The sequence below is a fragment of the Macaca mulatta genome, chromosome 6 (genome assembly GCF_049350105.2).
Source record: "Macaca mulatta isolate MMU2019108-1 chromosome 6, T2T-MMU8v2.0, whole genome shotgun sequence".
NCBI lineage: Eukaryota > Metazoa > Chordata > Mammalia > Primates > Cercopithecidae > Macaca > Macaca mulatta.
In genome coordinates this window covers 187,839,202-187,855,694 of record NC_133411.1, presented here as the reverse complement: position 1 = coordinate 187,855,694, position 16,493 = coordinate 187,839,202, and the positions used below count along the sequence as shown (strand labels likewise).

General features: G+C 47.0%; 3 protein-coding genes across 25 annotated transcripts in view; all 3 read right to left on the bottom strand.

The window, feature by feature from the left end:
* ZNF454 (zinc finger protein 454) overlaps positions 1-5,115 on the bottom strand; it is a 30,678-nt gene extending 25,563 nt beyond the window's left edge. For 3 of the 10 annotated variants that reach the window (XR_013395036.1, XM_077937501.1, XM_015141615.3), the window contains exons 1-2: positions 4,922-5,115; positions 3,535-3,674 (exon numbers count right to left, since the gene is read on the bottom strand). Coding sequence is in view for 4 of the 10 variants with exons in the window: in XM_015141615.3 (XP_014997101.2) it covers positions 3,535-3,567 (33 nt within the window). In the remaining 6 variants the exon portion in view is untranslated. Of the gene's footprint in view, positions 1-3,534; positions 3,675-4,864 lie in introns of all 10 variants that reach the window. The other 7 variants (XR_013395034.1, XM_077937502.1, XM_015141616.3 and 4 more) reach the window with 3 other exon arrangements.
* A 4,778-nt stretch (positions 5,116-9,893) lies between these two features.
* LOC144329390 (ZFP2 zinc finger protein) overlaps positions 9,894-16,493 on the bottom strand; it is a 39,905-nt gene continuing 33,305 nt past the window's right edge. For all 8 annotated transcript variants that reach the window (XM_077937506.1, XM_077937508.1, XM_077937504.1 and 5 more), the window contains one exon: positions 9,894-14,600. In XM_077937506.1, the coding sequence (XP_077793632.1) occupies positions 13,138-14,523 (1,386 nt within the window). In that variant the 5' untranslated portion in view covers positions 14,524-14,600 and the 3' untranslated portion in view covers positions 9,894-13,137. The remainder of the gene's footprint in view (positions 14,601-16,493) is intronic.
* ZFP2 (ZFP2 zinc finger protein) overlaps positions 12,348-16,493 on the bottom strand; it is a 71,224-nt gene continuing 67,078 nt past the window's right edge. For 4 of the 7 annotated variants that reach the window (XM_077937498.1, XM_077937494.1, XM_077937491.1 and 1 more), the window contains one exon: positions 12,630-14,600. The gene's annotated coding sequence lies outside the window, so the exon portion shown is untranslated. Of the gene's footprint in view, positions 14,601-16,493 lie in introns of all 7 variants that reach the window. The other 3 variants (XM_077937497.1, XM_077937492.1, XM_077937493.1) reach the window with 1 other exon arrangement.

The window sequence follows — 16,493 nt, the reverse complement described above, 5'->3', positions numbered from 1 at the left end:
AGAACATTTTCTCCATCTCCCTCACACCGCCTAGCCCTGCCTCTCCCCTCACCCCAGGGGACCAAATCCTATGCAGGTCTCAGCATAGACTGCTTGCTCAGCGCAGCCTTCCCTGACGGCTCCTGCAGTTGTCTATGAGGACCCATCAAGACACTGCCCCAATTTATTGTGATGTTTGGTTTACTCTGTCTCCCCCACGGGACTGTTAACTCCAAGATGTGGGCTGTCTGTCTCCACATCTCCTGGCCTTCCCCACATCTGGAACACGGCCCATGTACTCAACACCTATCTGTGGCTGCTCAGCAACTCCTGCTTTTCTTCAGGGTGTACATACACACACCCATACACACACATACCCATACCCACACTCCCCCACAGACACACACACACCCCATACCCTTCCACATACACACACACACCCATACACACAACCCCCCCATACCCACACTCCCCCACAGACACACACACCCCCATACCCTTCCACATACACACACACACACACACACAACACACACCCATACACACAACACACACCCATACCCACACCCCCCCACAGAGACACACACACACACACACATACACACAACACACACCCATACACACAACACACACCCATACCCACACCCCTCCACAGAGACACACACACACCCATTTCCTTCCACATACACACAAACACACATACACACAACACACACCCATACCCACACTCCCCCACAGAGGCACACACCCACACCCTTCCACATACACACACACACACACACAACACACACCCATACCCACAACACACACCCATACCCATACTCCCCCACAGACACACACCCATACCCTTCCACACACACACACACACCCATACCCACACTCCCCCAGAGACACACACACCCCCACACCCTTCCACATACACACACACACACATACACACAACACACACCCATACCCACACTCCCCCACAGAGACACACACTCACACCCTTCCACATACACAAACACACACACCCCCATGCCCACACTCCCCCAGAGACACACACACACCCACACCCTTCCACATACACACACACACACACACACACACCCATGCACACACACCCGAGACACATACACAAGCGCGCACACACACACCTACAAACACATACACACCCATACCCACACTCCCTACACACAAACACAAAGCACACACACACACCCCCATACCCCTCCACATACACACACAACACACACCCCCCACAACATTCACACACACACAAGTGCACACACCCATATCCATACCCCCCCACATACAAACACACATAAACTCACACAAAGGCACACACAAACACAGAGACACACGTGCACACACACCCATATCCATACACCCACATACACACACAAACACCAACACACACAGACACACACAAGTGCACACACACATACACACAACACATACCCATACCCCCATATACAAACATAGAGACACACACAGAGACACACAAACTCTCATACAAAGACACACCCCTACACATCCCCCCACAGACCCTCAACACACACGACACACACGCAAGCACACACACACCCGAACACACCCAAACACACACACACACCCGAACACACCCACACACACACACAAATACCCCCACACACCCTGTGACACACACCCTCAACAGACACACACACGCACACGTGTGCATATGTGCATACACACATGGGTCCCATGGAACTAGTCATTCTACACAATAGGACCTTGTTCCTTCTGATTAGAACTAGTCCCTTTCATAGAAACTGTGAGATGGGGTCACAGAGGAAAGTCTCTGTCCTGACACACAGGTGTACCTGAAACCTGACCTAGCATGTAAAATCCAGTAGCTATTACAGCTCTTGTCTTCCCAGTTGGCTGAGAAGTTAAGGGAGCTGGTGTTCACTGAGAAAGAAGAGGTCAGCAGAAGCCCAGAGAAGGATCCAAAGGTCCGTGAGAAAGGACTCTCAGGTTATTGTAGACCGCACTTCCATAGTCAACATCCAGTTGTGTCTTTGCTTTTGCTTTTGGGGAAACACCTCCATATCTTTCCAATAAGTGCCTGCTTCTGCCTAAGGCAGTCTGAATTAGGTTTCTGTTACCTGCACCCAGATACTTGGCCCATGGCAGGCAGTCAAGAAACACTCTGATGGAAGCCATGAACCCATTTGTCAGGGACCATTTATCGTTCACTTTGTATTTGTAGCCCAGATCATAATTCCTGGCACATTTTACAGCTCTAACATATGTCTGTTGAATGGCAACAAAATTAAGGCAGCCTATAAACACAAGATAAATTGTATGACACCAACAGTGACTTTGAGGAAAAGGTTAGGGAAGGAAAATATCACAGCAGACTGGCACTGTGGGTGGAGACAGGTTTCACAGAAAAAGTGGTGCATGAGACAGGTCCCAAGTGACAAGTCAGAAGCCAAGAGGAGGGGAGCAGCCAGTGAGCTGTGCTATGTTGAACATGGCGCTCCCACCTAGCTGGTCATCCTTTCCAGTGATTCCTGCCACACATTCCAGTCCTTGGGGAGGTTTAAATGTGAAGGAATTAGAACAATTTAACCAAATCTATCAGAATGTATATGCCCAAATGAATGCTGTCTCCTTCAAAGCACAGTCCATATTCTTATTCTAAAGATGCTAGGACTGTTCAAGTGTTTTAGGAAATTATAGGACTTTTTGGAAGCATAGTCTTTTGAATAATTTCATTGGTAAAAAAGCCAAATTTCATAAAAGAAAAAGAGTCTAGTAAGTCACACCTCCTCAAAAAAGTGTTCCCACGATGCCCTTCTTTGAGCTCTGTGTGAGGTCCTGCCCTGATATGGTTTGGATGTATGTCCCTTCCAAATCTCCTATTGAAATGTGACCTCCAGTGTTGGAGGTGGGGCCTGGTGGGGGTGTTGGATCAAGGGGGTAGATCCCTCGTGAATGGCTTAGTGCCATCCTCTTGGTGATGAGTGAATTCTCACTCAGCTGGTTCACATGAGATCCAGTTGTTTAAGAGTCTAGGACCTCCCACTTCTCTCTCTTGCTCGCTCTCTCACCGTGTGATGCACCTGCTCCCCCTTCACCTTCTGCTATGATTGGAAGCTTTTAAAGGCCTCATCAGAAGTAGATGCTGACACCATGCTTCCTGTACAGCCTACAGAGCCGTGGGCCAATTAAAATTCTTTTCTTATCAATTACCCAGCCTCAGGTATTTCTTCAGAGTAAGGCAAAAAGGGACTAATACATGCCTTTACCACTTCAGATCCCTAATCTTACTTGCTAGTGAAAAGAGTACAGGTTTTGATTTCACAGGAACCTGGGTTCCAGTCTCAGCTGTGACATATATGTGACCTTTAGCAAGTTATACCCACACCCACCAGGATGAGCCAGATATGGGGTGAGGGTAGGGGGTGGGTGGTGGTTGGGGAGAGGCAACTGAGGTCAGTGTCTGGGTGGGACTGGATTGGGAGAAAAGCTCCCGATCTGAGGAAGGAAACATGCCACACTCTTCAAATCCAGAAAGCAATTTAGGGGGAAGAGACCCCCACTCACCTGGTCCATGGTTGGCAGGTGGCTGACGGCCATTCTTTCTTCTCCGATGAGCCCTCTTAGGGACAGGCAAAGTGCTATGGAAGCAGGTGTGGAGCTTCACACCTGCAGAACTCCTCAGGCTAGAAGGGTCTACACACCTGCTGTTAGGAGAGGACTGGGTCAAAAGCTCTCATACAGCAGTCCAGAGTGAGGCAGAGAGCGTTCACATCCTGGGAGGACGCCAGGACCCCAGGCAGTGAGTGTTCTGGTTCCTGTTTGCTCCCCATTCTCTCTCCTACCATACACTGACTTTTCCTTGCAGAAAGCCTGTTCCAGGCCCAGATCTCATGCCTTCCACCCATCCTCTGGTCTTTCCCTTCAGCCTCACTGGGCGATCTCAAGAGAATTTTTTTTTTTGAGACAGAGTCTCGCTCTGTCACCTAGGCTGGAGAGCAATGGCATGATCTTGGCTCACTGCAAGCTCCGCCTTCCGGGTTCAAGCGATTCTCCTGCCCCAGTCTCCTGAGTAGCTGGGATTACACGCACCCGCCACCACGCCCGGTTAATTTTTATATTTTCAGTAGAGACCGGTATTTCACCATATTGGCCAGGCTGGTCTCGAACTGCTGACCTCAGGTGATCAGCTCGCCTCAGCCTCCCAAAGTGCTGGGATTACAGGCGTGAGCCACCGCACCCGGCCGAGAATTATCTCTTTAACAAGTTATTCGGCTCCAGAATCCACCAGGATGTACCCGAAAAGGTGGAAGCGATGGGCAGAGGCAACTGAGGGCAGAGTGTGGGTTCGATTGGATTGGAAGACCGCTCCGCTCTCCCTCGGCGGCTTTGGAACAGCTGCCTTATCTGGGAGTGACAGGAGAAGTGGAAAAGGAGGGTCGTCGTCTTCCTCCTCAAAAAGGAGGCTAAGAAGGCTGGCTCTTCACTGTTGCAGCCTTTCAGGCAAACCCTTCTCTGGCCTCAGGGTTCTCACTCTCTGGGGCCCAGTTTGGGTGGCCTGGAGTCACAGGTGGGCAGAAGCGGCGTTTGTGTGAGTTGGGGGAGGGGAGAGGGAAGGGTCAGGAGCCCTAATCACACACAACCCCCTCCCGCCGCTGCCGCTTCGCCGGGTCCCTCGGGGGCTGCTGCACCGGCCGCCTCCGGCCTCGGAACCACGCCAGGCGCGTATCTACCACCTGAGCGGAAACCCGGGGCTTCTCAGAGTCCGCTCCAAGACACAGGCCAGAGGCCCTGGCTCCATCTCCTCCACAGGCACTCACAGACTCGACCCCAAGCCCAGGATGACCACCCCTGGCCGTCCTCTCTCTCTCTGTTTGGGATCAAATCTCAGACATACATTCCGGGAAGTTTGGGGCATTGGATCAGCGTCCTGCAGAAGGGACCACAACCGCACCTCCTCGGCTTTGCCTCCGCCCTTCTCCCCAGACGACCTCACGACCGCTCCCGCTCTCCCTCTGCGGCTTTGACCACCGTGCCTGGTCACCCCCGTGTCGCCCTTCGAGGAGCCTCTGCCGGCGGCGAGAGATCGCAAGCGCCACATCGCAGTCGGAACACAATGAGCTGGAGTCTGCAGCCGGGAGCTGAACTGCGCTTGCGCGTTGCCCTGGGAACCGTTGGGCCGAATTCCCACAAGTCTCAGGGCTGCTGCGGTTCCGCCGGCCAGACTCCACTTCCCAGAGGGAGAATCGGCGGAGACCGTGCTGCCTTGCGCCTGCGGGAACAGGGCCCCGCCCCCCGGCTTCAGGCGCGGAAACTACCTTTCCCAGAGGCCCCTTCGCGCCGACCTCGGCGCGCTCATCAGAATCTAGAACCTGGTGGATTCTGGAGCTGAATGAACTTACGGAATCGGTTCCGTTCCGTTCGCTTTAGAACCAGGTCTCTGCCTTGCACGAAGGCCCAGGAAGATGCAGACGAGCGAAAAGCTGCAGATGGGACAAGGGAGGTTAGTCCAGGGGAGCGACGCCCGATCGCCGACGAGAGAGGACGGGGAAGGTCCGGAAGACGGAGTAGGAGGCGACCGGGCGCGTTCCTGACGGGGACCGCGCGGAAAAGGCCTGGAAGGCGGCAGGTTTGCGCCTTGGCCTGGCAAGCGCCCGACGCTTCCAGCCTGGCCCCGCGGGCGGGCCAGTGCGTGCTGGGGTGGAGACGCCACAGCCGTTAACGCGTGTGCGGTGCGGGGGGACAGGATGTCGGGCAGGGATGTCCCGCTTGGCACCTCAGGACAGAGCCCATGGTGGCCGGCGGCCCCTGGAATGTTCGGGACGCAGAACACTTCGTGCCTGAGGACTTCTCAGAGGTGGGGAAGAGGGAGAGGAAGGAGCCTGGATACCAGGAAGTCTGCATCCTGGACAGCTGGGTGGTATTTAGAAGGTGGTATTTATTTTTTTGACCATATTTTGCAGAGACTGGCAAGGATGAGATGATGCCTAAGAATATCCAACGGGAGATACTTGGTTGCTTTTGAATAGGTAATTTGCATGGCGCTCAGGAAGGAAAGATGAGAGGGTTTTAACTTTGTGGGTGGTGAAAAAAATCAGGAACGTGACCCGTTTGTCACATTCGGAATCGTTGGCCACGTTTTAGGAAGCAGTGTCAGTGACTACAGCATTCTGTTTGGAGTTTTATTGAAGATTTCATTCTATAGACATTTTGGAGCACTTATGTGTCAAGTGCTTGGCAAGGCCAGGGGCAGCCCCTGTAGCAGTTCCCAGGGACCCCGTAAAGCACCAGAGGGGATGTTGTGTGAGTATGGCTGGTAACCCTTCTCTCTCCCCTCCCTCGTGACTCCAGGTCACTCAAACTGGGCCCCGGAGAGTGAGAACCCAGAGTCCAGGGGCTGGAGAAATGGCTGTGAAACCCCTGCACTCATGGAGTTTTAATTGTACTAGAGGAGGGGTCAGACAAGTAGAAAATACTTATTGGATAGTGATAACACTACTGTTAGGGGTCAGGGTGTGATGGGACGGAGAATTATTTCAAGCAGCAGTTTTGGAAGTTCTCTTTGAGGAGGTAACATCTGAGCAGAGATGTGAATACAGTGAGGGAGGAAACGACGTGAACGTGTGGGTAAAGTACCTTCTAAACGGAGGCAACAGAAATGCTGTCCAGAGAGAAGTGTGCTTGGTCAACTCCAGGCTTGGCAAGGTCAGTATGACTGGCGAGGGCCTAGTGAACAAGGAAGAGTGCGAGATGGTGTTGCAGGGGTAACTACAGGCCTTGAAGGAAGGAAATTTGGATTTATTCTGTGTGCCTGGAAATGTGTAGATTCGAAACTGAGTGACATGGCTGGGCACATTTTGATAGAAGCACCGGTCAGCTTCAAGGAGGGCAGACAGTGGTGGGGCTAGAGGGGATACAGGAAAACCAATGAGGAGGCGATGACCGCAGTCCACAATTACAAGTAGCCTCCCACAATTATATAACCTTTCTACAAGGCATTTGCTTTGAGAGCCTAATGATTCTAAGATACGGAAGGGTTCTGGGTGCTATGCTCAGGAGTTTGGGTTTTATTGTTTTCAGGAATATAATATGTATTGAGCACTAACTACATGTTGGGCAGGTTTTTTTGGGTTTTTTCTTGAGACACAGTTTCGTCTTGTTGCCCAGGCTGGAGTGCAATGGTGCAATCTTGGCTCACTGCAACCTCTGCCTCCCGGGTTCAAGCGATTCTCCTGCCTCAGCCTCCCCAGTAGCTGGGACTACAGGCGTGCACCACCACGCCTCACTCATTTTGTATTTTTAGTAGAGACGGGGTTTCTCCAGGTTGGTTAGGCTGGTCTTGAACTCCTGACCTCAGTTGATCCACCTGCATCAGCCTCCCAAAGTGCTGGGATTACAGGCATGAGCCACCGCGCCTGGCCATGTTGGGCACTTTTATAAGCAGTTTACATTATCTAATGCAACCAAAAACTGAGGTTTGTCCTATTAATAAATGAGAAAACTGAGGCACTGATCTGTTAAGTGCCTTGCTCAGGTCCCATGTCCTTGGAACCAGGAGTCCTTCTCCTGTTGATGTTGGAAGGTTCAAAAGTGCTCTTATTACTTGTCACCCAGATGGCAAAGAACTGACATACAAAGGGCCAAGTCTTCCAGAACTGAAAACAGTAATAAAACCTTCATTTATCTGACCCGTTTGTCCTGGTGATGCTGTAGTCTGCTAGGAGTGCCCTTCCACAGGCAACTAAAACAAACAAAAAAGCTATTCAAGCCGAAGAGCAGCAGTGACACCTGTGATACAATGCCTGACACACCCTTTGGCTTTAGCCAGGACTCACACACTATATTGTTCTGAGCGTTCACTGAGGAAGGCCCCGCTTCTGTCAAGGATTCTCATTAGGAACCAGTCTCCTCAGAGAAAGGAGGTGAAAATGTGGTCTGGAGAACCCCCTTCCCTTCTGCTCTATTAACTATGGATATGCAAATGAACACTTACATTTGACCAAGACCTGCATCACCAGACTGTTTCCTCTTCCCCAGGACGGTGGCTACTAGCCAGTAATTCCTGGGGTCCGTTTGCTAAGCCCTGTTAGGACCTTTGCAGTGTGATGTAATAAGATCTTCCTTTAGCCTCATTTCTTCCCACTTCTTGACTTCTACTCTCTGCTTAAATCATACACCTCTTAGAATTTCCTGAATATACACTATGCTCTCTTAGCCTCTCTTGCCATTACTCCTATTCTTCCCTGCACCTTCTCATTTCCTCCCCTCTTCTGTTCACCCAACTAATTCACTCTATGGCACTATGTGCTAGGAGCTACTTGACAGCAGAGATCAGGCGTCATTTACCCTGAATTCATAGAAGCCGACTTATGCTAGGAGCTCAATGTTAGTTGCTTGAATGAACTACACTATGAGTAGGAACAAGGTCTTACTCATCCTTGTCACAATAACATGCAGCACAGGCCAATCACTTCTGAGTCTCTTGACCACAGACCATCAGATAATGCCACTGTGTATACAGGCAGAGAAATAACCTACCTCAATTAAGTTCTCAGCATTCATAAATATTTCAGAGACCTTTCTCCTCCAGATTGTTGTGATATTTTTCAAGAGTCAGGCAGTTGGAAGCTATGCAGTATGTAGGAGAGGGGTACTGGCACCATATTCTGCAGCTCCACTTTTATTTGTCAGAGAACCCTGACTGGTAACCTCTTTAAACGCCCAGAGGCCCATTTCACAGAGCTCAAGTGGAGGGAATGGCCCTATTTGAGTCTTTTGGATGATGATCCAGCCAGAGAGGAAATACCTTGGTCACTCAATTCTCTATAGTTCCAGAGGGTGCTGTGTTTCTTGCTACCTAGTGCATCCGAACTCCTGGTTTATTTCAGACTTCCCTACCATGAGCTCCTTCTGAGGTCCAAATCACTAGCAGCTACTGAGTGGGTGCTCAGTAAAAACTCATGACATACGGGTCCTATCTGTCAGTTCACCGCACATAGGCTCGACTGCATGGCCAGTGATCACATGGAAGGCCTCCTCCCACCAGCTGACTGGATGGGTACTTAGCCAGAAAAGGTGACTTGTGAGGCTTGTCTTAAAAGGATGATCAGGACCAAATGGGTTTCTTTCATGGAATTTTAGAATTAGGACAAAGACACTTGGGTGTTAGAAGATGAAAGTTCACTAGATATGAGAGTTGATGCTGACATCTTGGGTCATGTGCAAATTTAGTTGTAAGCAAAGGAATCCAACCACCAGTGAGGCGATGGACAAAGCAGTAACAGAACCCATGTGGTGGTGGTGGCAGTGGCGAGGGGTGGGGGATGAAGACAGAGGGAGAGAGCAGGCACACGTGCTTGGCTGCTGGTGGTTCCCAGGTGCCACAAGGCCTGGCTGTACTGCACTTTAAGTTACAAAAAATCCTCATATATTACTGAAACTTCAGTTCTCCCTGAGAACGGACACTGAAATGAAGGGCTTGGGCTTAACAGGATATGGTAACAAGGGTCCTCCCTCCCAGACCCTTATACTCCCAGAACTCCTCCCAGTTGGTTGGATTCCTTTGCTTACAATTAAATTTGTACATGACCCAAGATGTCAGCATCAGCTCTCCTATCTAGTGCTTTCATCTTCTAACACCCAAGTGTCTTTGTCCTAATTCTAACATTCCACGAAAGAAACCCAATCGGTCCAGATTATTACTGTTTCACAAATAAACAGCACCCTTCCCCTCATTCCAAGTTTGGAGGCTGGAGGAGGATGGGGCAAATAATTGACACTGATATTCTCCACTCTTCTGCCCCCGCCTCCTTCCACACACACAGTTCTCAACTCAGCATGCTGGGTCTCCTTGCCTATATTCAAATACAAACCATTGGAGTTAGAACAGGAAAGAAGGGGGAATAAAACATCAGACTAGCCGTATCCTTGGGAACTTAGATTTTTAATAATCTCTCTCTTCTACAGGGTCTCCTCCTCTCCAGATTTTATTTATTTTTTTCTTGTTCCCCATATGATCTCAAGAGATAGAACTAGAGGGGAAGAAAGGAGGCAGACAAAAGAAATGGGTAGAAAATAGATGGAAATGATAAAGACAGCAGCAAAATAAAGCTCAAAAGACAAGCACAGGACAAGAGAGAAAGGGAAAAATGAAAGATTTTGAAGCCTAGGATGGAGGCAACGACTCAAAATTGGCAAAATATTAACTCTGAGAGGTCACATAGCCCAGAGACTGGATGCTGAAGGTTTAAACAGTTAAGAATTCACAGGAACTTACTCCATTGCCACCCACAAACATCTTCTGTACCCATCGTTTGTGGATGCCCGTCTCTCCCAGTGGAAAGTTTCCTTCTCCTGTTCAAAGAGATCCCTACAGCCTCCGCCTGTGTTCCAGACCTTATTTTCCCACTTTGAGCTGCATGTCCCCTCCTTTCTGTACCTTCACTCTTCCATACCTCTTTTTTCAGTTTTGAACATGCTCAATCCTACCTTAAATCATACGAACACTTCCTGGCAGATTGTTGGATGGCTACATCAACACCATTCTCAACCCCCCTTTTTTGTGCCTGCCTCCTCTATAGAGGCTGGAAAGGTTAAATACTTCTTTCCACAGCCTTCCTTGTGCTAGGAGGTGGCCATGCAATACAGCTGTGGTCAATGAGCTGTAAGCAGGAGTCTACTGAGTGGCCTCGGGGAAAAACTTTCCTCATCAAAGGCACTGATGTTGCTGGTGCTCCCCTCCTCCTCCCTCCTGCCTTGAATGCAGACACTTTACTTGATGCTATGGCCATCATGATGTAACCATGATGGAAACCCCATTAAACTTAAGACACTGAATTGTTTTATCTGTGAACAAGTGACAGCCACCTCCAGATTTGTTATGTGAGAAAAATACATCTCTACTTTCTTACACCATCATGGACTGGGCTTTCCATTGTTTGCAGCCCACAGCTCTTCTGATATGCTCCAAGCCCCAGCCTCCCTCTAGTTGTCTTTCTGAGTCTCTCCCACCTCAGTAAAGCTGCTAAGTTCTTTTTAACACTTAACCACTCTTCAACCAGCTCAAACAGGTTTTAAGCCATCTGCCTTCAATTGACAGCCCAAACAAAAGGACACAGTTCTACTTTTTATTTTTTTTGAGACAGAGTCTTGCTCTGTTGCCCAGGCTGGAGTGTAATGGTGCGATCTCAGTTCACTGCAAGCTCCACCTCCTGGGTTCACACCATTCTCCTGCCTCAGCCTCCCAAGTAGCTGGAACGACAGGTGTATGCCACCATGCCCAGCTAATTTTTTTGCATTTTTAGTAGAGATGAGGTTTCAGCATGTTAGCCAGGATGGTCTTGATCTCCTGGCCTCGCGATCTGCCTGCCTTGGCCTCTCAAAGTGCTGGGATTACAGGCGTGAGCCACTGCAACTGGCCGACATAGTTCTATTTTTATCTTACTTTGCCCTCCATAGCATTTTACAGTATTAAATATTCCTATCCCTGTGTTAAAACTATCTTTTTACCTTTGTGGCACCAACTTCTGATTTTTCTGTTTTTCTTTTTGCTGCTTTTTCCACTTAGCGTCTACTGCTTCTTCTTTTTCCCACCTCCCCCACCAATGACAGTCCTGCAAGTGTCTCGTCTATCACTTTCTGCTGGCTATCAGGACTCTCCCTCGGATGTCCCACAGACTCATGGAAATGTACCCAAAGTGAACTCATCATTGCCCCGCAAAATTGGGCAACTATAGGTGTTTTTAATTATGGCAACCTTATCTACCAAAGAAAGAACTCCAAGTCATCCTAGACTCTTCCTTCTCATTTAAGCAGCACATTTAGTCAGTTACCAAATTTCCTAAATTCTGCTTTGTGATTGCTTGTATTCTTCCTCTCCTATCATACTGACACTTTTTTAGTTTAACCCTTATAAACCAAAGAATATATCTTACTCATTTTGATTTTCTAATCATGTCTAACACATATTTAGGACTTGGTAAATGTGTGAAATAAACAAAGCTATCTTAACTACCATAATAACTATAGATCTATAAAATCTTCCTATATTGTTTTGAGTATGTTTTTGAGTTGCGACGTTATTTTTGTTTTGAGACAAAGTTCTTACTCTGTTGCCTAGGCTGGAGTGCAGAGACAATGTCTCACTATGTTGCCCAGGCTGGTCTTGAGCTCCTGAAATCAAACAATCATCCTGCCTCAGCCTCCCAAAGTGCTAGGATTACAGGCATGAGCCACCTTGTCCAGCCTCAACATTTTGTTAATAGGTCAGATGGCTATGTCTGTTAGTGTTCAGTCCCTCTGTCTTTTCTTTTCCACTTTGATAGCCAGAATATGACACAAAGATTTGTATGTGATTCCTTTGTACTTATAGGACTATGTTATTTTCTAAATGATCATTTAATGACAGTTTAAGAACTATTAATTGAGAACTCAAAACAGCATGCTATTGCATTAAGATTTGCATACTTATTCCATTAATTTATGGAAACCAGACTGTAGTTAGGGGACAAAGTAACAATGCAGGGGAAGATTAGGGGCATGGAAGGGTACTAGGAATTGGTAAAGCTAAATAATTTTGATCAAAAACATCCAAGGAAACCAGACTGTGGAACAAGAGCATCTAGACAGCATACAGACAGCATAAGATTGTAAAAGAACAAAGATTTCCCAGCATTCATTATATTTATAGGGTTGTAACATTTTAGAGCTAACAGAGAACCTACAAGATTTCTAACTCCAAAATCATTCATTTACCAAATAAAGAACCATAACCTGGTGGAAGTAGGTGACTTGTCCAAGGCAGTGGCAAATTAGGACTACATACCAGGTCTCTGGGCTGTCCAGTTAAACACGCTCACATTTTTCTCTCCAGTGTAAAGTCTCTGATGGCCAAAGGAGAATGTGCAGTATGATATAACAGAACTTATCTTCAGCATGAGTCTTCATTGTTTATATTAGCCACTTAAACCTTTTGATATAAAGTAAGTTATACCTTCTGAATCAAGATTTCTCTACTTTTAGATGAATTCTCTGCAGTGGTATTATCTGATATATTATACTTCAACTGGAAAATTCCCACAATCATCACATTTATTAGGTTTCTACATTGTATGTCTTATATGATTATTACTGAAGAGTTAAACATGATGTAGGGGCCAGTGGAAACATTCCTCACGTATGAGTTCTCTGATGTCGAGTAAGGTTTGTACTCCGGCTGAAGGCTTTTCCGCATTCATTACACTGATAGGGTTTCTCTCCTGTATGAGTTCTCTGATGCACTGTAAGGGATGAATTCTTAATGAAGGCTTTTCCACACTGATCACATTCATAGGGTTTCTCACCAGTATGAATTCTTTGATGTTCAATAAGGTAAGCACTCTGGCTGAATGCCTTTCCACATTCATTGCACTCATAAGGTTTCTCTCCAGTGTGAATAACCTGATGCACAGTAAGGGATGATCGTCCAGTGAAATGTTTTCCACATACCATACACTCATAAGGTTTCTCTCCAGTGTGAATTCTCCGATGTTGAGTTAGAGATGAATTCTTACTGAAAGCTTTTCCACACTGATTACATTCAAAAGGTTTTACTCCAGAATGAAGCCTCTGATGTTCTATAAGATATGTACTTTGGCTAAAGGATTTCTCGCATTTGTTACATTTGTAGGGTTTTTCTCCAGTGTGATTTCGCTGATGTAGGGTAAGAGTTGAGCTCTTACTAAAGGCTTTGCCACACTGACTACACTCATAGGGTTTTTCTCCAGTATGGCTTCTCTGATGGACAATAAGATGCATGCTTTGACTGAAGGCTTTTCCACATTCATTACATTCATAGGGTTTTTCTCCTGTATGAGTTCTCTGATGGACTGTCAAATTCATGCTTTGGGTAAAAGCTTTCCCACATTCATTACATCTGTAGGGTTTCTCTCCAGTATGAATCCTTTCGTGTTGAATAAGAGATGAATTCTTATGGAAGGCTTTGCCACACTCTTTACACTGATACGGTTTCTTTCCAGTGTGAGTTCGTTGATGGACAGTAAGATTCATGCTCTGACTAAAGGCTTTCCCACATTCATTACATTTATAGGGTTTCTCTCCAGTATGAATTCTTTGATGTACATTAAGGGAGGAGCGTTCAATGAAGTGTTTCCCACATACATTACACTTAAAGGGTTTCTCCCCAGTATGAATCCTCTGGTGCTTAAGAAGGGATGAGCTCTGGCTGAAGGTTTTGCTGCACTGATTACATTCATATATCTTCTTTCCTACCAACATTCTTTGAGTTTTAACTAACTCAGAATTTTGCGTGGCATCTTCTCCATGTGAATTACAGTTATGGGGCCTTTTTACCATAGGAATGCTTTGTTGTGTATCAAGGATTGAATCCTGACTGGAACATCTTTCAAATTCATTACCTCCACATACTCTCCTCTCGGTGAAGGTTTTCTTAGGGGTAACTGCCACTTGGCTCAGATGACTATCCTGTTGTCCCTCTAACCAATTATTAGGTTCCCAGGTTTCCCCTACAGTAGAATGCCAGACACCTTCCCTTTCCATTAGTACCCCATGGCATAAATCTTCAGTAATATTGGGCTTCAGAGTTGGCGCTTTGGTTTCAAGTCTTGTCTCCCAGTCTGAGAAAAAAAAAAAATTCAAGTGCACATTGGTTTCTATGCTGGGAGACTGGAAACTGCATAAGGTGGGAATGAGAGAATTAAACTAGCTATCAAACTAAAATAACTGTTGAGCACATTTGAGAGCTTTCAAAGATGCACCCAAAATAAGGTAGAGAAATAGGAAGAGAGAGAAAGAACACTGAACTGGTCCACAGATAACAGGGAAACTGAAAGCAGGGGATGGCAGATATACTGGGTAAGCAGAGAAAAGAGTGAGCCCTTTCAGGAGGGATGCACAGTGAAGGCACTGGCCACTGGAGTAGGTGCTACATAAAGAAGATGGAACGAAGGAAACAGATGCAGAAGAGCTGGGCTTGGGAAAGGCAGATCAGGAGACCCTGCACACTGTACCTGGTATTCCTAGCAGCAGTTTCTTTCCTCCTACAAGGCCACCTAGGAATCCTACACCAAATTAATCTTCCTAAAATGTCACAGTGTGACACAGTGTAAAGATTGCTGACCCAAAGTCAGACAAACTTGGATTCAAACCCTGGCTCTTAACATCATCTTAAGTAGTTACTTGTCTCACTGGGTCTGAGGGTCACAGATACAAAATGAGGATTAAGAAATATGGTCAAGGCTGGGCGCGGTGGCTCATGGCTGTAATCTCAGCACTTTGAGAGGCCAAGGCAGGCGGATCACTTGAGGTCAGGAGTTCAAGACCAGCCTGGCCAAAATGGTGGAATCCCATGTCTACTAAAAATACAAAAATTAGCTGGGCATGGTGGCAGGTGCCTGTAGTCTTAGCTACTTGGGAGGCTGAGATGGGAGGGTTGCTTGAACCCAGGAGGTGGAGGTTGCAGTGAGCTGAGGTAGTACCACCGCACTCCAGCCTGGGTGACAGAGTGAGACTCTGTCTCAAAAAAAAAAAAAAAAAAAGGAAAAAAAAGAAATATGATACAGGAAGTAAATAAAATATGATAGGAAGTAAATAACAATCTATGTGGTATAGTTTGGATGTGTGTCCCCACCAAAATTTCATATTGAAATGTAATCCCCGGTGTTGGAGGCGGGGCCTTATGGGAGGTGATTGTATCATGGGAGTGGTTTCTTATGAAAGGTTCAGCACCATCCCCCTTGGTACTGTCCTCTCTATCATGAATGAGTTCTTGTGAGATCTGGTTATTTACAAGAGTGTAGCACCTCCCTCCTCACTCTTGCTCTTGCTTTTGCCATTTGATGTGCCTGCTTCCCCTCACCTACTGCCATGATTGTAAGCTTCCTGAGGCCTCCCCAAAAGCAGATGCTGGCACTATGCTTCTTGTACAGGAACTGTGAGCCAGTTAAGCCTTTTTTCTTATAAATTACCCAGTCTGAGGTATTTCTTCATAACAATGTGAGAATTGACTAATACAGAAAATTGGTACTGGGAAGTGGAGAATTTCTATAAAGATACCTGAAAATGTGGAGGTGACTTTGGAATAATTGGGTAACAGACAAAGGTTGGAAGGGTTTGGAAGACCCAGAAGAAGACAGGAAGATAAGGGAGAGTTTGGAACATCTTAGAAACTGGTTAAATGGTTGTGACCAAAATGCCAATAGTGATAGGGACAGTGAAGTCTTGGTTAAGGTCTCAGATGGAAATGAGGAACTTACTGGGAATTGGAGGAAAGGTCACTTTTGCTGTGTCTTAGCAAAGAACTTGGCTGCACTGTGCCCCTGCCCTAGGGATCTGTGGAACTTTGAACTTGAAAGTGGTGATTTAGGGTATCCGGTGGACGAAATTTCTAAGCAGCAAAGCACACAAGAGGTGGGTTGGCTGCTAACAATCTATGCTCAGATGTGAGAACAAAGAAATGACTTAAAACTGGAACTGATATTTAAAAGGGAATAAGTGGAAAATTTGCAGCC